The sequence below is a fragment of the Xenopus laevis genome, chromosome 6L, assembly GCF_017654675.1.
Source record: "Xenopus laevis strain J_2021 chromosome 6L, Xenopus_laevis_v10.1, whole genome shotgun sequence".
In the NCBI taxonomy this organism is placed as follows: domain Eukaryota; kingdom Metazoa; phylum Chordata; class Amphibia; order Anura; family Pipidae; genus Xenopus; species Xenopus laevis.
Window position 1 is genome coordinate 54727403 of NC_054381.1, and position 24641 is coordinate 54752043.

General features: G+C 36.0%; 1 protein-coding gene across 1 annotated transcript in view; it reads right to left on the reverse strand.

Moving 5' to 3' along the window:
• Positions 1 to 24641, reverse strand: part of cpne4.L (copine IV L homeolog) — a 198815-nt gene that overhangs the window by 52092 nt on the left and 122082 nt on the right. Inside the window, exons 3-7 of the mRNA XM_041566046.1 lie at positions 24113 to 24292; positions 19919 to 19990; positions 16826 to 16900; positions 12728 to 12811; positions 9680 to 9769 (exon numbers count right to left, since the gene is read on the reverse strand). Coding sequence (XP_041421980.1) covers positions 9680 to 9769; positions 12728 to 12811; positions 16826 to 16900; positions 19919 to 19990; positions 24113 to 24292 — 501 coding nt within the window. The remainder of the gene's footprint in view (positions 1 to 9679; positions 9770 to 12727; positions 12812 to 16825; positions 16901 to 19918; positions 19991 to 24112; positions 24293 to 24641) is intronic.

Sequence of the window (24641 nt, forward strand, 5' to 3'; positions counted from 1 at the left end):
TGCCTCCAATAGGGATTAATGATATCTTAGATTGGATCAAGTACAAGGGACTGTTTTATTATTACAGAAAAAGGGGAAATAATTTTTTGAAATTTGGATTATTTGGATAAAATGGTGTCTATGGGAGATGGCCTTCCTGTAATTCGGACCTTTCTGGATAATGGTTTTCCAGATAATGGATCCCATAGTGTAACCAAGTTAGTTTTGGAATACTTTTAATTAACTAACCCTGAGCTCATCTGTGGAAAGAAACATGACAATGGAAGGTTCAGTGGGACATGCATTTCCTACCATGGTCCTTAAGGTGTCATAGAATTCCAAAAGACATTCAGCTGCTGGCTGACTGAGAATTATGGGAGATGTAAGTGTATACATATATTTATTTGACATAAACTTATTATGGTAGATGCTAGTCTGTGTAAGAGAGAGAGTGTGCATATTTTAATATAAGGCTATAGCCATAGTAAAGTAGAATTCCCTAGCATTCAGAGTGTCTTTCTCACCGATTTGACTGAATAATACAGGGATATGCAATTTTAATTTGCATTTCTTTACTGCTGTACAGAAAAATAATCCACTAGAATGCCATATAATTAATAACAGAAACAACCCAGCAGGAAAACCATTATTGAAATGATGTTCTAATTGGATTAGATTGCAGAGAACACAGTATTAGTGACAAATCCCTTAACCAAAAAGCTTACAACACAGGAAAGAGATTATTTTTCAGTCCTTTTACTGTGTTAAGTTAAATATATGGAAAGTCATGCATACTGCTAAAAAGCACACTATTTTCTCCAGCAACCTGACTTGTCACATCAAAGGAGTAGTTGAACAGCAACTATTACACTGTATTCAGCAAATATCTTGTACCAACGTAGCTCATTCTGCTTTACATGATGTATTAATAAAATCCGCATAACATTACTTTGTTACATTGCTCAGAGACATGCCTGAAGGAACAAATTAAGCAGCTGTAATGCAGCTCTTCATGTCTAAGCCTTATAAGATGCATGGGGAAGAAAAGCTCCATTTTGGCTGCTCAAAAAGAAAAGGGTCCTATTATTAATGACTTCATCAAATCTATATCTCCCCAAACTTCATTTTTGTGCAAGTAATAGCTTGGTTATCTTTTGTTAGATTTGATGAGTCCCACAAAGTACAGCACTAGACAGGTCTTTTTGAAACCCCAGGGTTTCAAAAAGAGGTAAATAAGCTAAATAAAATAAAATAAAAAATCCTTATTTTTGTTTAAAAAATACCTGTTGAGTGTTGTACCTCTTGGAACTTTTTCAATCTATGTTAATACTAGCACTCCAGCAATGGATAACTTTTGTGTGAGCGCTCCTCTTTAGGACTATACATATATAAGTTTGTATATAATTATTATTATTATTATTATCATTAATATCTAGAACATAGTTCCAATTATAGTGTAGTCCAAAAGTCCAGAGAATGCAGAGAATTGATATCTCCATTACAGCAAATGTTGGTAATCTAGCAATTAATATAAAATACCAGCACTAGAAGAATCCTTGTGAATACAACATAACTAGTCAGGCTATTATCATTTTCTCCTTTGTTCTTTTTGTGTATGGATAAGTGTCTCACTGATTTTCTCACATTACACTGTAATAAATTATTCTGCCTATTGGTTCAGTTACTAAAAAAGATACTGTATGTTTCAGCAGAAAACTTTCCAAGCTTTTTTCAGAGCCTTTTAAGATACTGTTTATTTTATGTTATACTAGGAAATATAAAAAGCACACTGTTACCTCAAAATGAAAGGACTAGAAGATTTTGTAATTCATTTGACACAGAAACTGTCATTATCATCAGTGTACGAATGTTTATAGCAGAACATCTGAAAAAACTATTTATAAATTGGTTTTCAAAAGTGATGCTGAACTAGTAAAATCCTTCATATTATAGCAATAACCTTGAACAGAATTGCTCAGTTTGTTAGGAAGAATCATGCAAAGCATTTAACAAAATGTTAAGCTTTGTAATTGTAATTAGCGATGGGTGAATTTGACCCGTTTCGCTTCGCCAAAAATTTGCCGCCAGCGAAATGTCGCAGACGCCCATTAAAGTCTATGGGCGTCAAAAAATTTTTTGTCGCGCAGCGAAATTGTTTTGACGCACGTCTTTTTTTTTTTGACGCACGTCGCCATACAAGTCTATGGGCGGTGAAACAAGGTGAAAAAATTCACCCATCCCTACTTGTAATGGCTATATTTCTTGACTACCCATTAAAGTTAAAAATCAAGTGGGGTTGCCATCTGCCGATTTTGACCAGGACAGCCAGGTTTTTGATAGTCCGTCTCAGAGAATCCTGTCTGGTTTTCCTAATTTGGAAAACTGGGCAGGCAGGTTTGACCTGGACATCTCTCCAGAAAACCCGGCTGTTCAGGTCAAAACTGGACAGGTGGCAATTCTATGTTGGATAAAAAAACCGGCACAGTGTCATCCTCTATTGCTCTCTTATGAGACGAGGAGGTGCTGTGATGGAGTACGCCTATGTGCCTCCCTCTTGACATACCTCATGAACATAGTGTTGCTGAACAAAGGTAATGCTGTAGGATTGGTTTGTCTTAAGTAAATGAACCCTAGGGCATTGTATTATTGCATTAAAAAGAATGATGGGGCTGTGGATAAGTGCATAATTTTCAAGCATGCAATTCTGTTGACAATATTGAAATAATATGCTAACTGCTTAGCTTTTCTTACCAATGAACAATTTAACCAAGCATAGAAGTTTTGTCCACAAAGGCTGGATTTTTTTTAGTAAGGGAAGCATACAAATAGATGATTAAACAAATGTTGCACTTGCAATTAAATTTACAGGATGAATTTAAAAATGGTGTGTTTAAGGGCTCTTTGGATTAGCAAATATTTCCTTGGATACAACAGCTATGGCACTTTTTCTATATAATTGAGTAGAAACAGAAACCACTGCCCCTGAGCTACAGAAAATGATTTTAATAACACTCATTTCTCTGAATTTTCTTTAGTACATTTACATTTTGGTGAAAATTGTGAGAATGTTGTATTACCCCCCCCACACACACACAGACTGCATAAAGCTCTTAACGTAACAGATCTACAAATGCTCCTGAGTACACAAGGATCAATTTGCATATACTGGAAATTATATTCAGACCTAAACTGTAAACTGTTCACTCATTTAAAAGTTATCTAAGATGCCTATTCTTGCAATTCTACCTTATAATTCCCTATTAAACATTTTCTCGCAATGCCATCAAAACACAGGTCAGCTTTTCTCTTCCAACCTTTCCTTCACCTCATTCATGCAGGTCTTGATATACAGTATTTCATAGCTGTAAGTATATATAAACCAACTGGACTTGCTGGACAATCTTTAAGAATATTCAGCAAGTTCAGACTTACCATTACTTACCATTTATACCTTCATGTAATTCACATAGTCATATATTATAAATATACATAATGCCAACACACATCACTAAAATGGGACTGCTGCGACTTCCAAAGACTAACTAGACATCACGTTGATTGTAGAGTAACATGGCGTTGTCCCTGCTATTAAAATTTATGGAAAATTCTGGTATTATCCCTTTTTTGTTGAAAACACTTATATGTCTGACCACAAGTCTATGCCAATTAGACGACACCCTAGCAAACCTCCTATACTTATATACTATAGTCATGTTGTAGGATTTAATAAGAAAGGATAAGATTCTCAGATACTATCCATTGGTTTCTTTTTAATATCCAGATGCCAAAAATTTTTAATCACCACCCAGCCACCCATCAACTTCCCTTTCATTCTTCCATCTCTCCAACATACATCATATCTACAGCATATGTACATGCATTGTTTATATATGCATTAGTCAATTAGAGCTATTTTGGTGCTTTCCTGACATGAGACAAGTTGCTTAATTATTGATTGCCTCCAGTAAGCATGAGCTTGTTTTTGTCAGTTCATGGTTATCATCAGCAAGGTCAACAGCACATCCCCCCTTGTGGTACAGCCTTTTTCCTCTCCATTACAAAACATGATTTATTCCTGTTTTCCCACATTGCTCTGTGCTTCTTCTCTCTTCTTTTACTTTTAAACCAATTCTAGTTACAACTTAGAAGTTATATGTTACACAGAAGTCATATTGTGAATATATTTCCCTATTTCCAAGTGATTAACTTGTTTGTAAGGGGCTGGGGAAGAATAAATTAATTTATTGAAAGAGGAATGAATTAAGGTCGAATTGGGATTCCTTATGATTTCCTAGCATTTAGTAGCATTTCCCTGAAATTCTCTAAAAATTATTCAATGGCTTGTCGGAATCATTATAATGATTTTGGTGATATCTCCCTTTCCAACAGTGTTTTTCTGACAATTTAATTTAATTGTTTCCTAAGGGCAGAAATCTTGCAAGGCTGTGCAGGAAACTGATTTCTAAAGTCAATAGGTGTAGGAAGATTTTATCAAGCAAAGGTGCTGTAAAATCTCTATATTTCAAGTGCTAAATCACACTGGAAAAGATTTAGAAATGTTAAACTGATCTGCTTTTTTCCCATAGCTATCCATTGTTACCATTAAAAAAAAAACAAATTACTAGTAAATCTGCTGTAAGAATAATTTACTGCATAAAGGCAAGCTTAGGCCAGGCATTCATTTAGTGAACAGACAGCATATGAAGTAATTATTGTTGGAGGTCACATTAATAATACATTCACTGCTTCATGCAAAGCCACACAAGATCAATAAAATTAATATCTGTAGAACATTAGAAACCAATCTAAGCGTATATATTTATAGTTAACTGCATCCCATTGCATGTAAAGAATCATTTAAAGAATGTCAATTAAAATGAATGAGTCAAGGTTAAGGATGTGATTTACAATTTGTTCTATCTAGTATTCATGCTGCATTAAATGCAATGTTTCTGAAATCATTTTTTTATGTACTCAGTGTGTTTTTATATTAATCAGCCCTTATTCACTAATACATTGTATCAACTCATTTCTAAGGCTTAGCATTTGTATGTGTGTGTTAAATATAATTTATGTGGGATATCAACAGCCATGTCAACTAATTAAGTAGCTTCATTGTATATGAAGGAGAAAAAAATATCTAACACATTTTTAAATATTTTGGTGAAAATAACCTTAGGTATCACATGCTAAAGCTGAGATGCTTGGTAGCATTTTAATTTGTTGCATTTGCAAATCATTCTCACTGTGATCATATAATGGGGGAAGCTCTGATGCAACCAGTGTAAGAGCCAATAGAATTCTGTGTATGCAGATCCTCCCATGAGCCCCACTGACTCGAATGGATTCTGTGGATTCTGTTCTCAAGCTACCCCTGGTTACTACTGCCCTGGCCTTGAGGGCAGAGCCACTGTTTTGGCTGTAAGATCAGTTCTTTGTTTTTCTGTAATGTGGAACGATCTCTCTAGGCTCTTAGTCTATAAAGACTCTGTGATTCCTTTGGTCAGTGTTCTGACTCTTTGTGAGTTCAGAATCCACAAAGCTAAAATAAATCTCTTCTTTCACTTCAAGTAGTCTCCGGTTCCTGAAACTACAAGGCAGTGCTGGGCAAAGTTACAATGACGCCCTAGGCAACCGGTGCACCTCCCTGCCTCCTTCCAATGCACAATGACAAGTGCTGATAGGAAGATCCGGAGGGCCCAGGGAGTTATTAATCCATTTGAGATCCTGCAGGATTTGAACTAGGGAGCACAAGCAGAACAGGTATGGTATGTGCCTTGTGTCCCCACATTATTGCACCCTAGGCACCTGCCTCTTCTGCCTATTCCTAGTTCTGGCCCTGCAATGCAATTGCTTTATTGTCCACTACGTGTATGCATTATTGATAGTGTCTATTCTCAATTCCCACCCACATTTGTGACATCAGAGTAATTTGACCACAACCTCTATGCTGATTGTTGATGCATTTTCTCAGTGCCCAAAACGTGTCTTATTTAACAAAATAAGGCTGTAGTCATTTTAGGTACTGTAAATCAATCCCATAGTGTTGGTGAACATCTGACCATACTCTTGACAACAGTTCCATAAGACAGATGTTGCTAATTGTTCATTGCGGTCATAGGTGGATTTTCATTAAGGCTAGGGGAGGCTAAGCCTCCCCAAAGGTATTTGAAACCTAAAACAAAAAGAAATAAAATAAAACCTGCTTTCTTGCTGCCTGCACTGAATCAGAGATTGAAAGTTAAGGTCCTGCCTCCAAACCCGATGCTGAAGAAATCATTTGCACTCTGATTGGATATTTGTGGGTTTGCAGCTTGTCCAATCAGAGCACAGCTGACTTTACAAACAGGAAAATGTACCAACCAGGTACAGAGTAGGCGGGGGTGGGAAAACTTCATGGATTGAAGGCATAATGTGGCAGAAGGAAGAAGCTGAAATATAGAATTGGGCATATTTGCAGCAATTTTCATTACATTCACAGGTACAATATACATTCTGAGGCACTATTCCACCAGCTCAAATAAATAAATGATTTTTCTCAGCCAGCATTAGTCCCATCTATGTCATGAATTAATATCTTTCCCCTATCTTTTCTTACTTTTTTCATGGATGTTTTCATGCAGTTGGCACTGTGTTATTAAATACTATTATTCCTGAGGCTCTTATATGTTAATTAGCACTTCATTTATCTTAATTTATGTTCAGATGGTATTCCTACTGATATCAATACTGCATGTATGTTATCCTGTAATTTTTACTTTGGATGCATCCAACCCTAATTTTCCACTGCCTCTCATAATGTGCCTGGTGCTGTCCCGGAGTAACAATCTGCGAGTTTTAGCCAATGCCAGAGGGGCTGCTGCAAGATGCCATAGCCACTGTCTCCCTCTGGGTATAATGTGCCAGGAGCCACTGTCTCCCATTGGGTATAATGTGCCAGGAGCCTCTGTCTCCCATTGGGTATAATGTGCCAGGAGCCACTGTCTCCCACTGGGTATAATGTGCCAGGAGCCACTGTCTCCCATTGGGTATAATGTGCCAGGAGCCTCTGTCTTCCACTGAGTATAATGTGCCAGGACCCACTGTCTCCCACTGAGTATAATGTGCCAGGAGCCACTGTCTTCCACTGAGTATAATGTGCCAGGACCCACTGTCTCCCACTGAGTATAATGTGCCAGGAGCCACTGTCTCCCATTGGGTATAATGTGCCAGGAGCCACTGTCTCCCACTGGGTATAATGTGCCAGGAGCCACTGTCTCCCACTGGGTATAATATGCCAGGAGCCACTGTCTCCCATTGGGTATAATGTGCTAGGAGCCACTGTCTCCCATTGGGTATAATGTGCCAGGAGCCTCTGTCTCCCATTGGGTATAATGTGCCAGGAGTCTCTGTCTCCCATTGGGTATAATGTGCCAGGAGCCTCTGTCTCCCATTGGGTATAATGTGCCAGGAGCCACTGTCTCCCACTGGGTATAATGTGCCAGGAGCCACTGTCTCCCATTGGGTATAATGTGCCAGGAGCCACTGTCTCCCACTGGTGCACATGGTGTTTTACTACCCACTGCCATACATTGTATATAATGTGAATCTGACATTACCTGTAAAGGGCACCAGTCACCCTGAATTTGATTGGCTGGTGGGAGCTATTTTATTTATTAGCTCGCACCTTTGGTTGTGTAAAAAAATTCAGGGTGACCGGTCCCCTTTAAGTTAGCCAGTATATGGCAAACTTTAGCCTCTCCAAACAAAAAAAATCACCCTCCGCCTATGATTGCGGCTAAATGTATGAATGTATTCAGCCAATTGAAATATTATTTCAGAAATATAATCATTGGAATGACCCTACTAAATACCAGATCTGTTCTTTCGACAACTACTGACTGAGTGGATCTGATCCTGTATCAAGTCATGTGTAGCAAGCAGATAATGATTATAAACCTTAAAACAACTTTTATCTCTCACTCATTTGCCCACTAGTAAAAGCCTGAAATATTGATCCTGCTGCAAACATTTTAACTCTAAAACAGGATTCAAAGATATTCCATTCATTGTCAGAATATCTGAAGCCCACATGACTTTTAACATCGATATTGTGTTCTGTATCAGAGCCACAGACCTGCAGTAATGGTTAGTTGCTAAATAGGGATGGGCTAATTTAACTTGTCTCAGCAAAAATTTGGCGGCAGCAAAAATTCACCGAAATGCATTAAAGTCTATGGGCAACAAATTTTTTTGACACGCAGCAATTTTTTTTTGACCCGCGGCAAAACAAAATTCTCTCATCCCTATTGCTAGATGCTAAATTTTATAAGGAGACTTTACTTTGTGTGTATATAATAATTTTAAGGTGGGCAAATAAGGAATGAGCAGCCATATCTGAATAAATAATCATGTGTAGAAAGTGAACTGTGTGAGCTAAAAAGTAATCATTTATGAAATTCCTGTGACACTTTAGGGACCTGCAAATATTACATTTAAAAATATACATATCTTAGCACCATAATCAGCACAGCTGCACTTCCTTTCAATTAGTTCTCTGTACAACAGCTCTGCAAGAGACTCCACAATTGAAATACCACACCTCTATATTTGGAATTTCAACATTTAAAAGGACTGTTATATTGCACAAAGCTCCAGATAAATGATTTTTTTTTCATGAAATTATTTTGATCTTCTACTCTTGATTATGAGCACACAAAAAAGAACCAGTTTAGCACACAACAACCATTTGTATTATATAGCAGATACTGTCCTTCCAGCAATTAGTAATGTCATAACAGGTATAAAGTTTGTGTCAATTCATGTAACCCATAACAACTAATGAATGGGCAATGTTTACTGGTTAGATAAAAATACATGTTATTGGTGCACTTGGTTGAAGAAAACTTTACACCTTTTTGTTGCCCTCCAATAGACTTGGTGGGCATTTATCAAAATTTGAATACTTGAAAACTCTTAAATATTTACACTTATTTAAGAAAAAAACTATCTGTAAAACCATATAAACCAACTCCAATTCAGTGAAATCACATTCTACCTCTCATTTTAAATGAGACTGCCAAATTTCAAATTAATCGGAGATTTGAATTGAAAAACAGCTTGAAATTTGAAAACTCCCAGTGGCTTCTACATGAAATTGGCAGCTTTTAGATGCTGGGTTCTTTCATTCAAGTTATTGGCACATCCTAAAAAAATTGAGATCCAGAAACTGGAAATCAAATTTGTGGTTTTTGCAGCAAGAACCTTAAATCGCAGTAAAAACTCTATGTATATGTTTATGTGGGAGGGGTTTAATTTTTTTTTTTAACTAAATAGATTGTAATTCAGCATGTGTTAATCTTTTTTATTTTATTTTATATAATTATTGATTCAATAAGCAAAAGAATACACAGTACATTGTAAAGAAAGATAAACCACACAAAACCACACAACAAGTATCAATGTCATTTCACAGTAAATTAAAGTGTAATATAGTTGTATTTATTGTATTTTATTATTGTATTCACCCTTTTTTGTTCCATTAATGCATTGTCCTACTGTACAGAGCTACGTGCACTGCTTCTGTACTTTTTGTCACTCATTTGTCTGAACTGACTTGAAAATGTATTATTTTCAATAATTTTAATCTTATTTTACACAATTTTTTAATTTTAAACATGAATTAAGATAACTTATACTGTATATAATGACTTATATTTACCTTTAATTTCCGGTCATGGTCACCACTGCATAAGGAATTCAGTGAAACTTTGAAGGTTATCCAAGCTGGATTCAAGTTATTCATAATAACCTGATAGGTGAGAAACAAAGAACATGAGGCTAAAGGTGGGACTAACATCGAGAACCCCTTTTTGAAGCAGGATCACTATTTTTATAATATCACAGAAATCAGGGAAGGCATATGGAAAACAGTTCCCCTGTGCTATAGACATTTGTTTAGGCTTGAATTTTATTGGTTCCATTAAAAATGTTTATAATCACACAGATGACCATGTAAATTGGTCAGGAAGTTTAAATAACAAAAGTAGTTTACTTATTTCATCTCCCTTGTAGGAAAACTCTCAAGGTAGGTTGTCTTCTTTTATTCAAAAAACATGCATAGAGCTGGTGTACATCATTCACACAGCAGTTCTATGCACCGATAGTTACTGTAAGTACATCAGATCTAACAGGGATTGGCAGAGCAACAGCAGAAGTTGCTAGAAGGAGAGTAAGAGCTACAGAGAAGTTTCCTTTATAATGCAGTCTAAAATCATATATTTACATTAAGAAACAAAAAAAAAAAGAAAATATTTGCAAATAGAAAATGTTATATTACACAGTCAAGAATAAAAAAATATATGTTCTTCAGGGAATTCATAGCTGCATTTCTCAAAATTTGTGCATAAGCGGATGTCATGAATGAAATAATTCATTCTCAGATCAACATGTGTTCATAGGAACATTGCTAAGCCTCTAGCTGATGCTACATATTGTTAATGAATTGGACACTCTATGCCGGTACTTCATTTACATTTTAATGATATTGCTGTGTTCATATAGCTATGGGATCCTGTCATTTATCAGTAGGATGAAAAGCTGAGTTTATTCAAATATATAGTTTGGTTTGGAATGAGGCAGCGGATGTGTTTCACTGACATTTTAACAATTTGCTTGTGTCAGATGAAAAATGATGAACAATAAAACAGTACGGACCAATACAAAGCAGATGTCTGCAGTGCAGTGACATTCAATGAGTTTATGATGGCGTTAACAGCTAGAGCTGCTTATATCAAGCTCCCTGATGAGTCTATCAGTTATGTTAAGGGGCAATAACAGACAAATCAAACATCAAATGTCAGATTTAGTTGCCTTGCCTCTCCCTGTACTGTAGAGAAACATTTAAATATAATAATCCACATATACACTTTTCAGAAGACATTGCAAATACAATTTGTAGGAAAACAAAACAATAAACTTATTGGATTTAAAAGATGAGTGATCCAATTTTAATCTGTATATTAGAAACAACTGCAACATATAGCAAAACCATGCAATTTAAACTGCAAGACAAGTGTAAATGAGTCTTTATTTGAAACAGTTTTGCTAGCTGTTGCAATTATTGTGTGTCTGGTTTATTAAGCCTTGATATTATGGGGGCATAGGTATGCTAACAGTATCCTCAGGTCTTTCTCTTGACCATGTGTATTCATTGTGTATGATGTTGGCATTTCTAGTGTAGTGTCGAGGGTATCTAGACCAGTGATGCCAGAAGGAGCACTTTTTTCCAAAACAAAATGCATATTTTTCAGTTGTACAGTTGGTCAGGAGACACTTTTCTCAAGAAATACAACCATACAGGGTGGTGCCAGCATTTGTGAAATGCATGACCAGAAGTAAATATTTAGGACCACCAACTGGTTTTAAAATGTACCTTGTTGTGGCAATTTTATGATTATAACTTTGAAACTAAAACCCCTGTTTTGATGATATACATTATGCACTTGTACTTCCATTGCACTTCTATATTTCACTTAGCCCTGGAGTGCTCCAACAACCCCCCCCCCCCTTTTTGTGCTTTTATGTAATATTTATTCTGCAGAAAAAATGTCTAAATGTAGTTGCAAAACCACACCCATCCCTTTAATGGTGGTTTTATGCCTTTAAAATGGGTGTTGGTCTGTGTGATGAATTTCCTATAATTTCCACAAGGGGGAGGATTAAGCAGTATTTTGATAGTGGCAATCTCTCTCCTATAAAAACCAACGGCACAGGAGACTCAAGCCTATGATTGAGACCAATGACTTGGTTATGAACCCCTTTTTCAAGAAAGGCAACCATGCAGAAAGGTGCCAGCCTGTAAAACATATGAAAGAAGTTAATTAGTTAGGACTATGTGGGGTTTACCTTGACATGGTATGGTAGCTTGGCAATTTTATTATTTTGCCTTCATAACTAAAAATCCCTGTTTATGAAAATATATGCACTTGCACAAATATTAAATTACTAATGTAAGGGGGCCATCTCTTTTGTATTTTGGCAGCTGTACTATTGCCTACAGTTATAAACACTAGACTCCCTATGCAAAAAAATTCTTTGCAGCAGCACCAGAGGCTGCAAGGCAGCAAATATGATTTTTTTCCACAAAAAGTCACCCCTTCTTAGGATCAGAGCATCTGGTGATTAACTACACCTTATGTAAATATAATATATTTATATAACATTCGTTAACATTTAATGAGGATATCACTGCATGTAGAGCTAACCATGCTTTCATCGCTAGTTAGTGCCTGGTTGAGGTTCTAAAACACAACAGCAGTTAAGGCAAACAAGTTTGTTAATCAGCTAATCTTTGATACACTTGAATGCAATGCCCCATATGTGCACTGACGGGCGGATACTGTCGAATGTCATTGCATACTAAAGTCAGGACGGAAGGCAAGTGGCTCTGCTTTTCTCCACCCGCATTTTTACAGCGCCTGAGAAATGCTATTAATGCTATTGTTTCAGACAAGTGTTAAGGAAGGCAGAAAGCAAGCAGCTTAAAAACCCTGAAGGAATCTAATAAAGGATATGTACAACTACAATTGTGCTTTCTTTATAGCACAAATATACTAGAAAGTTTAATAACTATACAACACAGTTATAGAATGGGTGTTTTATTGCCATCCATTTGTAATAAATCCCTGTTGCAGTTCATGTGTGTGTCTGGAGTGTGATATCAAACTTTTTGAAGAAAAAAAAACCGTTGCACGGGTGTTGCACATACCTCGGTTCTGTGAACAAGCTGCTGAGTGCCATCATCATTCATTCGGAAAGCTTCCAAGAATGGGTCAGATTTGCTGAAAAAATCCTGAAATACAATATCATTGAATTAAATGGAGTGATAGAGAAGATGATATCTATCTATTCATCCCACTTCGGCCAATGCTGATAAAACATAATGGATTGACACTTTGTACAATGTGTTATGTGGTCAATCTTATATTTAAGTAATGTGTTACATTTTATTTTATAGGTCTGTTAAAGAACAACTACCATTCTATTAGCAAGAGGATAAAAATAGACTGCACTCAAATGTGTTCTGTTTTACCAGAATGTTATTACTTGATTTTCTTAGTAGTTTCACTTGTCTTACTGTTTTCTTATTTATTGTTATTGTTACTGTTTTTTTTTCTTTTTATTAAAACTGAATAATTTACATGATAAGCAGCTTATGGGAGGAATTTAATATTGAAAAAAAAAACAGAAAACGCAAATTCATGCTCGTGGACCAAGTGTTAAATATTCTTTTTTCTTACAAAGCCCCAAACGACATCCATTAGAAATCCATTAATCAATTTATTAAAAATCAATTGTTCAATACATTTTAAGAGGAGGATGACATAATGAAAAGATAAATGAAATACACAAATTGACCCAGTTGATTTAAAGAAGGAGCTTAATTCATGGGCACAGATATCAACGTTTTTTTTAACAATTGATTTTGAATATCTTGATTATTGGATTTCTTATGGCTATCATTTATATTAATTAACTCCAATTTGCATGTCTGTGGGTTAAATTGGTTTTAAGAGCTCATCCTTATGGGTCGCAAACAAAAAATTGTTCACAATTCGTGAATAAATGTTTGCGAAGTGAACAATTTTGCCTTTGCAAACACTTTGCTCCTCACAAGACAGCAGGATAGGGATTGCAAATTTTATAGTTTGCAATAGTGAGCAGTGTGTGTGATAAAACCTCTTAATGATAAAGTTGTTAAGTTTGCTCCAAAAGTTTACTCCACGTTCAAGCAAGTCTTAAAGGTTTGCAATGCGCAATTAAGATTAACAATGCAATAAAAGCCTAATGAAAAATATTACACTGCAACAGAGGATTTTTATTCACAAATTTTGTGAATTATATTATATCCAACATTTCCAGATGACCATCCCCAAGAATTCTAGCTTATCATAGTGGAAATGATAGAATGTATATTACATATATTATAATATACTTTGGCTCTTGCCAAAGTGGCCATCAAGATATTTCAAGATACCTCTATCTTTTGAGATTATAAACAACTTTATCAGTTTGCTTTAATGTAGGTAATATACAAGGCTACTTGTATTTTTATGGTTGCAATGAGTAACTTGTTAGCAATCTGTTTTTAAAATCTTGTCTCCTTCATTCTTTTGGAATCCAGCAGAGGCAGGCACCTTTGGACATTGTTATCAAGGCAAGCTATGCTTTGTCATAAAATCTAATGTATAACCCTGAAAGGAGGACCTAATGCCCATGACTATGCACAGGCTACACAACTATACACAGAGAGGGGGAGACGGAGAGGATCAGACTGGGGTGTTTAGGCCCACCATGGCTGCCACCTCAAGGCCTTCCCCACCACAGTCGTTAGCTGACATCGCAACCCGCTGCCCACTCCCCTCTTGTATAACTTATACTTCTCTGATGTGGCCACAATCTGGGGGAGCAACATTTTTCGGTGGGGATCGCGTCTGGGTTGGCAGCCCAGTCCGACCAGGGCTGGATTTACATAGCGGGCACCAATAGGCCCGCTGTCATTCGTCATCCCCATCCCTTTTATTGACTAGATTTTCATCATTGGGACTAAAGCAATAGGGATTGGCGCACTGAAGATTTAAAAACTATCGTATCTCCTGCAGGGCAGTGACATTTAGGAAGTGCATAAATGAAAGTGGAAGTGCTTGCTGCGTCTCAGGCATAAAGGCTGGGAAGACAATAAATGATTGACTACTGATATTTATAAAAAAGTCTTAACAGGTATGGCTCCTTTAATGAAAAAAATAATTTACGTTTCATATTTCATTATCCGGAAACCTGTTATCCAGAAAGCTCTGAATTATAGAATGACCATCTCCCATAGACTCCATTTCATCCAAATAATACAGATTTTTTTTTAAAAAAAATCCTTTTTCTCTATAATAATAATAATAATAATAATAATAATAATAATAATACAAGACCTTGTACTTGATCCAAATTAAGATATAATTAATCCTAATTGGATGCAAAACCAGACTATTGGATTTATTCAATGTGTACTTGATTTTCTATGAAGATCCAAATACTTAAAAATCCGTTATCCGGAAAACCCCAGGTCCCATACCTGTACTGCTTTTTATGTCTGGGTGACAGTTCCCATTTATCTTACATTTTTTCATATGTTAAATATTCTGTGACATGAACAAAAATCACTACTAAAATCAATAGTCAATAGGTACTAAGGGTGGAGTGGATTTTTCAATGCCGAATTTTCGCTGCAGTTCGCAAATTTATTCTCTGGTGGCGAAACACAGAAATTTGCAGCAAATTCACACCTGGCGAATTTATTCGCCCATCACTAGCTCTGACTTTAACAAATGATTTGAGTATCTGTCAGCCTTATTAGATATTGTTGCAGCGTAGGCATAAAAGTGTACATTGACACTAATGAATGCTTATAGCTGCATTGCTACTGATTAAGTCCTGGGAATTTAAAAAATAACATGGAGAACCTAGAGGGAATCTAAATCAGTATTTCTCAAACTGTGAGGCCAAAGTGGAGCTGTTTGTCTTTGTACTTTTGTATTTGTTCAAAAATTAGCGCTGCTCTAGACTTTTGTATTGCTATAATTGAAAACTATATTAATCCATTAATTTATTCACTATATTATAATGAATTATTATAATGGAGGTCAAACTGGGGGCACTGACCACAGTAGAAAAATTGTTACTGTGAGGCTACAGTTCTATTGTTAGTATTGCTTGTTATCACATATCTTATTCAGGCCCTTACCTATTCATCTTCCAGACTCATTCAATCAGCTGGTTTCTATAGAAAATTGGACCTTAGCAACCAGAAAATGCATGAAATTCCAACACAATTGGTGGAAAAAAAGAGGTTGCTGATTCAAACAGGTTTCAATATAAATTGGTAGATAACTTACAAATAACAGTTTAGTAAGTGCTGCAATTTATAGCATCTAAAGAGGAATTTAGGAAAGAAATTTAAATACAGAGGTAAGGAGAAGCAAGAGTAAAAATTAGGGATGCACCAAATCCGATTCAGTTTGGGATTCGGCCAGGATTCGTCCTTTTTCAGCAGGATTCGGCCAAATCCTTCTGCCCGGCCGAACCGAATCCAAATTTGCATATGCAAATTAGTGGCGGGAGGGAAATAGTGTGACTTTTTGTTACAAAACAAGGAAGTAAAAACCCCTTCCCATCCAAATTTGCAAATTAGGATTTGATTCGGTTCGGTATTCAGAGGAATTTTTCGCAAAGGATTTGGGGGTTCGGCCGAATTCAAAATGTGGATTTACTAGTTACTAGTTACTAGTTCGGTGCATCCCTAGTAAAAAGCTTAAAGCAGTGTACAGCAGTGGAAGTAGGTGGTGCAACCAAGCAATGGCTATGGATAGATGATGGAAGCATTTGACACAGCACAGCAACCCTTTTCCATGAAATTATTGATGTTCACAAAGTGTACCATATGCATCAATAAATTCTGCCCCATTTATATATTTGTATATTTTATGTTTGTTTTTTAATGCATAAAAAGTCAGCAAGGATAAAAAAGATTCCTTCGACTGGGCAGTATTTTGAGCAAATAAATTCCTTTTAAATTGTTTTTTATTTTCTTATCTGCTGCATTTATAAAACGAATAACCCAAAATAATGAAACTAATTCATTTCAATTGCACTTCCTGGTGTTTGCTTTTTTAATTATTTTATATTAAATAAGTGACCCTGGTTGATTATTTTCTAACACCGAGAGAGGATAAAAATAGCCCAAAGCAAAAATGTTATTAGATCATAGTCATAGGCCTTTATTACATGTTAATTAGATTAATAGACAGCATTTTACCTTGTCATCTAATTTCCGTGCACTAAAAGATAGCTCCACATAGTCATCATTTCCAGACAGTTCTTCAGCAATGACCTGAATAAAAGGTACAAAAAATAGTGAATCACCTTGATAAAAAATTAAAATAAATTTTTTAAATAAATAACTATCTTAACTCAGAGGGGAGTATTTACTAAAATCCAAATTGATCTCATTTTTTAAATAAAAAAAACATGACCAAACTCTTATACCCGACTTTACCTGATTTATTATTAAAAAAGCTTGATTTAATCGGTTCGTGTAAAAACCGATAAAACCCAAAAACCTGAATTGCTAGATTTTTCGGATTTTTTCCCGAAAAGATCAGATTGTCAGCAAATTCCATTGAAATTCCAGATCGACCTCTGCCATTGACTTATACAAAACCTCAGCAGGTCTGAAATGGCGGGTTTTCGGATTCTGCCTTTTTGATCGAGCTTCAATAAACCTCAAACAATTTTTTTTAAAAAAACACCCACAAATTCAGGGTTTTTTTTTGGCAAAAACTAAAATCAAAGTCATGTATAAGTCAACAGGGTCAGACTGGGTCAGTGGGACCCCGGGAAAAAACCCGGTGGGCCCCCGGATTTTGTGGGCCCCACCGGCCCAGATCCGCAGCCTGTACTTATTCCTGCTGTGAAGGGGTGGGCGCAAAAAGACACAGTGCGTGTGTGAGCGCACGTGTGGTGTGTCACTGGGGGGGCGGAGCCCTGAGACAGCAGCCCTGATGGGCCCCCAGGCCCCCAGTCCAACTCTGTAAGACAATGGGAGAGGTCTCTTTTACAATTTGAAAATACAGTGGCCCCGTGACCTGCGCTGGGTTTCATCCGATAATCTGAAAAAAATTAGTGGTTTTCAGGTGATAACCTGAAAATAATCGAGTTATCGAGTTTTTTCCTGACCCTACTTTTTTGAGTTATTTTATTGATAAATAAGATAAAATTTGTGGATGGGAGTTTGGTCGAGGTTGGTTTAATAAAAAAGTTAGATACAATTGAGTAAATAATCCCCTTCAATTTGTAACAGCTTTAAATTGATCCCTTATCCGGAAACGTGTTATCCAGAAAGCTCCAAATTTCAGAACGGCTGTCTCCCATAGACTCCATTTTATTAAAAAATGATTTCCCAGTACATTAAGATATAATTTATATATTTATAAATATTATATTAAGATATATTAAGATTTCCCAGTACAAACTAAGATATAATTAATCCTTAATGGAAGCAAAACCAGCCTATGTAATGTAATGTTTACATGATTTTGTAGTAGACTTAAGGTATGAAGATCCAAATTAGGAAAGATCCGTTATCCAGAAAACACCAAGTCCCGAGCATTCTGGATAAAAAGTCTGATACCTGTACCAAGTTCATGTTCTTTAATACTGCTTAAAATGCTTAAAATTGCAATTTTGGGCATTCTCTTGAGTATATTCAAGCACCATGTGATAAATACCCAAGAATAGAAAACGGTGAGAAATATTCCTTGACACATCTCACATGTCAGTTTTGTAAGAATAATCATCGAATTTTGATATATCTGCTCTTAATGCAGGTGGTTTTTTTGTATCTGCAAAGTAGTTTGCGCCTCCTGCACAACTACTTGCAATTCAGACATCAAAGTACGATGAAATGATACAATCTACTGTAGTCTCTAGTTTATACCAATGATAGTTTTCTTAGTAACCTAAAATGCATCAGAAATCTCTACTTATAGGGCCTCCACACACCTAGAAAAAGCCTTGGTCATTTTTTTAGTGCATGTCTTATATTTTGGCTTTCACAACGGCTAATCCCACATGGTGCTGACTCTCGTCCTGCAGAAAAACGAGGGGTGAGAATTAGCCTCTACCCTGGCATCAGAATTCGTCCCTGGTACAGGCACATGTGGTGCAGGCAAGGAAGTAAACTGATGCCAGGGGTTGATTCTTGGCCTGCATTTTTCATCAGGCTAAGAATTAACTCCCATGGGGCATTTGCCTAAAAACAAAAACTTCCACCTTTTTAAATTCCTCTGTCCCTCCTAATCCACAGCCCAACCACATGTTTCATCCCACCAGTCTGTAATACCAATGATATCATACTTTTCTGTACATGCTATTAACTCTTCCACTTTGACTTACAAACTATAAAAATACATGTTAATAATAATTACATGTATGCTATGTGCCCCCCTCATTCCTCCCCTGTTAGCCCTTTCTAACCCCACTGCCATATCTACACGTGCTTCCCCATAAGTTTCCCCTGTAACTCACTCACACCCCCCCTTGCCAAATTTAAACATTTCCCCAGCTTCTTAGCCATTCTTTCTTCTAGCACAGTGGACTCCCTTCCATTGTGGTGCAAACCACCATAGCTATACAAATTGTACTGAAAGGAAAAATCAGCCCAGTGCTCTAGGAGCCCAAATCCATCTTTACTACACCAAGACTTAAGTCACACATTTAAGCTGTCGTTCTTTTCCTAAAAATACAAGTGGCACAGGTAAACAATTTTATAAAAATTTAGGAAAATCTTTCCTTAAGCTTAGATCCTAGATCCCTGTACTCACTCTTTAAGGTCCATTATTTGTGTTATTAAAACCATTATGTACCAAGGTAGTTGGGTCATGCCCAGACCCACCTAATCATTTGTCTACCTGATCAACCATGTGCCAAACCCTAGCACCAGGGATACAGCAGTTGTAGCAATCTGTCAGATTCCCCTATCCGCTTTACTAAGTCCCCTATACTGACAATGTTCAGTGTCGGTGAACTGACACAAGAGGATCCGAAGTGTTGCAAGATTGTGCTTGCCAACCCTGCTGGGTAACTCTGCATTTTTATCACTTTTACAAAAATAGAGACACTTTTAACAGCAATGTTTGGGAACATGTAGGGAGGCCAGTGGAAGAGGTCTATGGTTAGGGTGGATTTTGTTCACCTTTAATGGACCAACAAATTACTTTTTCATATAATTACAGGTAAATATATATATAATATATAAATCTATTAATTTATCATCATTTCATGTTTTCCTGAGCTTAACCTGATTAAGCTGAGTGGTATATTAAAATATTCTTGGTGTGATTTAACATACCGTTATAGATGATTTTCCAGCTGTATTGCCATGTTTTAATAAGGATTTTGACAATTTCCTTTGTGACACAATCTGTAAAGATATAAAGACAAAAAACAGATTTAATTATTTATCAACAAAACATTTTTGCCTGGTATCAGTAATTGTGGAGTTTGGGCTCCAATGGACATGCATATTGCTAGGCTTGGAGAGTAGTAAAGTAAATCAAAACTGAACTTATTTATAGCTTTTTAGTTTAATAACCTCAATATCCTTCCAGTCAATCAAAAGGTGAGCCTTCTTCATATCTGATTCTGTTGTGTTGTAGGAGATAGTGATGAATAAATTTGTGAATTTACCGTGAAAATTCGCCGGCATTAAAAATGTTTTGATGCCGGCGACAGTTCCAACGCTGCCAACGATTAAATGGGCGCCCATTGACTTTAATGTGCATCAAATGTCGCCGGCATCAAAACAATTTGCCGGAGTCAAAATTCGCGACTACTAGTGATGGGCGAATTTGCGGCGTTTTGCTTTGCCGAAAAATTAGCGAAATTCGCGAAACGGCGAAAAATTCTCAAAACGGCGCCGGCGTCTCGTTTTTGACGCCGGCGCCCGTTTTTTTTACGCCGGCGCCCGTTTTTGACGCCGGCCCCGTTTTTGACGCCAGCGCCCGGTTTTTTGAAAATAATTTTTTTTTACGCCGGCGAATTTTTGCCGCAAATTTTTGCGGGCGTTTTGCGAATCTATTCGATGGCGGCGAATCGCGCAAATTCGCCGCGAATTCGCGCCTGGCGAATAAATTCGCCCATCACTACCCATCACTAGTAGGAGACACAAGTAGTGGGATTTGAATATTTTTTGCAATGAAGGCAGATTAAGGGGTTGATTTGTGTACAAGGAGGGACCACTGACTGAAGAAATTAACCTTTTCATGCTAGAGGATTTTAAAACAATTATTGGCACTTTAATGTTAATGGGTGATAGGTCTAAGTTTTAGTTTTTAGCTTTAAGGGGTTGTCCACCTTCGAAACACTTTTTCAGTTGAGTTGGTTTCAGATTGTTCTCCAGAAATAAAGACTTTTTTCCATTGCTTTGCAATTTTTTAACATTTTTCCAAAATCTATGTTTAAAGTTGAATGTTCGTGTCTCTAGTGTTTCAGTCTGGAAGCTCAGTAACAATTTTTCAACATTTAGTTGATACATTTCTCAGCAGCTACCTTTAATGAAACCTAGGCATACTGCTCAGCAGGACTAAAGATAACAAATGTATCAACTAAGGGGCAGATTTATCAAGGGTCGAATTTAGAGTTTATGGGAGTTTTAAACTAAATTTTCCAGTTAAAAACGATCAATCAAAATTTTTTTTTTTTTAAAAAAATCTAATTTTTTCAATTCGGGTGTATGGGATCGACCCACAAACTCAAACTGAATTTGAATTGAAATCGAATTTGAATCGAAATTGAATTCAATTCAAGTTTTTTCAACAACAAAAAAACAAAATTTTCAGGATGCCACCAGACAACTTTGAAGTTTTTTTTGTCGAATAGGTCCATTTTCGATTAAATTGGTCCATATTTGGCCAAATTCGAATCATTCAAATCGAAGTAATAGTGCATTTGATTGAATTTGATTAGAAGTTTTTCCCCAATTGACTCCAAATAGGTTCTAGGAGGTCCCCCATAGGCTAAAACAGCAATTCGGCAGGATTAAAGTGGTGAATAGTCGAATTTGAATTCTTAAAGGGCCAGTACATGATAAATTTCAAAATTTGAATTTGAATTTTTTTAAAAAACTCAAATAGAATTTTAACTATTCCCTAGTCGAATTACACTGAAATAAACACCAAAATTTGAATTTTTCAATTAGAAATTAGAATCTTCACTTTGGCTTGTTAAATCTAAGGGACAGATTTATCAAAGGTCGAGGGGAATTTTCAAATGAAAAAAATTTGAATTTCAAGCTATTTCAAGTGTACTTCCACTAGGGAATATTCCAAATTCAATTCGAATTTGAAAAAAAACCAACTCAACTGAAAATTCGAATATCGAAATTTATCATATACTGTCTCATTAAAAATTGGACTTCGACCATTCCCCATCTAAAACCTGCCGAATTGCTGTTTTAGCCTATGGGGGACCTCCTAGAACCTATTTGGAGTCAATCGGTGGACTCTGAAAAATCAAAGTTTTTTTGGGGAATGCACAAATGCACTATTACTTTGATTTGAATGATTCGAATTCGGCCGAATATGGACCAATTTAATCGAAAATGGACCTATTCGACAAAAAAAATCTTCTACTTAATTTCGGTTGTTCTTTTTTAATTAGAATTTCGCATTTTTTTCGATTCGAAAATTCGACCCCTAAATGTATCAATTTAGAACAGTTTAGAGACTCTGTGACCCACCTTCCCAGAGCTGCTTTAGAATGGTGAAAAATTTGCTTTACACTTCAATATTAGAAGAAAGGTCACACATAGAAAATAGAAAGTAATTGGAAAAAGTCTTTATTTCTGGTGAACTATCTGAAACCAACTGAACTGAAAAAGTGTTGGAAGGTTAATACCCCTTTTAAAATGTAAGGATCCCTACATAGTTCACTTGCCTGACAACTGATCTATTATTATACATACATTACAGGGAAGGATGGAGAAGGGTCAAATGCTTCCTACCTTTGTGCACAAAGCTTATACTTTTTGTGTATTAGACCACATATTTACTTTCTCATCACATTAAGGAGAGCTTAAAAACCTGAATTAAGGTTAGCAAATCAATTGAAAATGCACAGATGGTTATAATAAATATATGTTGCAGGCTTGCGCAGACTGCATTTAAATAAATTTGCACTCAGAGCAGTCTGTCTGGTTATTCTAGGCCTTTAATTAAACAAATACGACCAAACTAGAATCTATGATTTACCATTATTTACCATAAAAAAAACACAAAAAAAATCGGATCACCTTTTTCAGATTGTTGCACGAAAAATCTAATTTTTTTGGATTTAATGCCTCAAAAGTCTGAATTTTTTGTGAAAAGCCTGAAATGTTTAGATTATCGTATGAAACCCAGCGCAGACAATAATATCTTCAAATTGCAAATAGGACTTCTGCTATTGACTTCTACAGGACCTCAACAGATTGAAGATGGAGTATTTTTGGATTCAGACTTTTTGCAGCTTGGGGGTATAATAAATCTTGAAAAAATTTTACCATTCACAATTTAATAAATAACCCCCTTAATCTAAATAGCAAACATTTTCAGAACCTTGGCACAGGTTTTTTCTAAAAACAGGTTACTCTACCACACATGCTATTAGCCTGAAATACATGAAGCTCCTGAATCCTTCAGGAAAGGTATCAGGAAGAGCTGCTTACTCCTTACTTATCCATTGTCCTGAAGCCAGACTCACATCAGCTGGTATGGGGACTGACAGGGCAGCAGTAAAGAATGCCTGCAGAAAGACTAAGGTAAATCTGGGAAATAAATAAAGAACTGTGTGTAAAGAAATGTCTTGAATGGCTTGTCTAATGTCTTGATTAAAAGTTAAATATTAAAATATGATTTACTATAGCCATGTTGAATAGTTACTTTAAAGGTCTTATTGGCCAAAAAGGATAAAAAAAATTGTTAAAGAGGTTTGAGTAGGGGTTTTGGTAACACTCATATATTTTCAATTGAAGTATTCGGCACAAGAAGCTATGTGATTTACTATTAGGGTTGCCACCTGGCCGGTATTTTACCAGCCTGGCCATTAAAAATGATAGTTGATCCCAACGTTATTAATAAGGAAAAAAGATATATACAGTATAGGAAGGCTGGTATTTTTTTCCAGAAAAGGTGGCTACCCTATTTACTGCAGTTTCTTATTTTTTTACATGTGATATTATTGTTTTTGTTTTTTAATTTATGCACATATTTGTTAATATATTTGTTAACCCTATGTGTAACCACCTACACCTTACCTAATTTATATTTAAAAAATTGGTGACGGAAAAATCACGAAAAATTGTGTAACAATGCAAACAATGCAACTTTTTTAAGATTCTGACACTTGAATTAGAAGTTAGTTTGAGTCTTAGTAAATACCCTCCCCCAATGTATGGGGCAAAAATCAATGGCAGATTTAGCCAGTCCTCTAAACTACAGCAAACAATTCAAAACATGGCTAACACAAACCAATACTGGAAGCACAAGACAGTAGTCAATCCACTTACTTGCCCCAAAGTGCACTCCATACCACCCAAGAAATCTGCGTCTTTCAGGCCGTTGTGATTGCTGCTGATATCATGTACTTCGAATCGCAAACGCTGAACTTCTTCAAAATAAAAATCCACTGTAAAAACTTTTGAAAAGATTGGGTTTATGCAGGTTCTAATGATTTCTGTTCTGTCAACCTATCAATGAAAAAGAAAAAAAATGCATGATTAGCACATTATAATAATGAAAATATTTAGCTATTTTAAAACAAGTAGCTTGCTCCTTTTATTCATCTGTCTATTTGCTGTGCAATTTGTTTAGATTTTGAAAACCTCTCAAAATCCAAAAACCAAGTCTTGCATTAAATTTACAATTAATGGTTTATATGGTGTATATTTATAATGCAACATATTTATAAATAAAACTGCAGACAAAATAATGCTTTAGAGGGAGATACAATCCACTTTTAATATAATTATGTCAGAATGTAGCTGTTTGTAAACTATACATGTAAAGGCAAATTGTAAAGATTCAAAGTAATTCAAA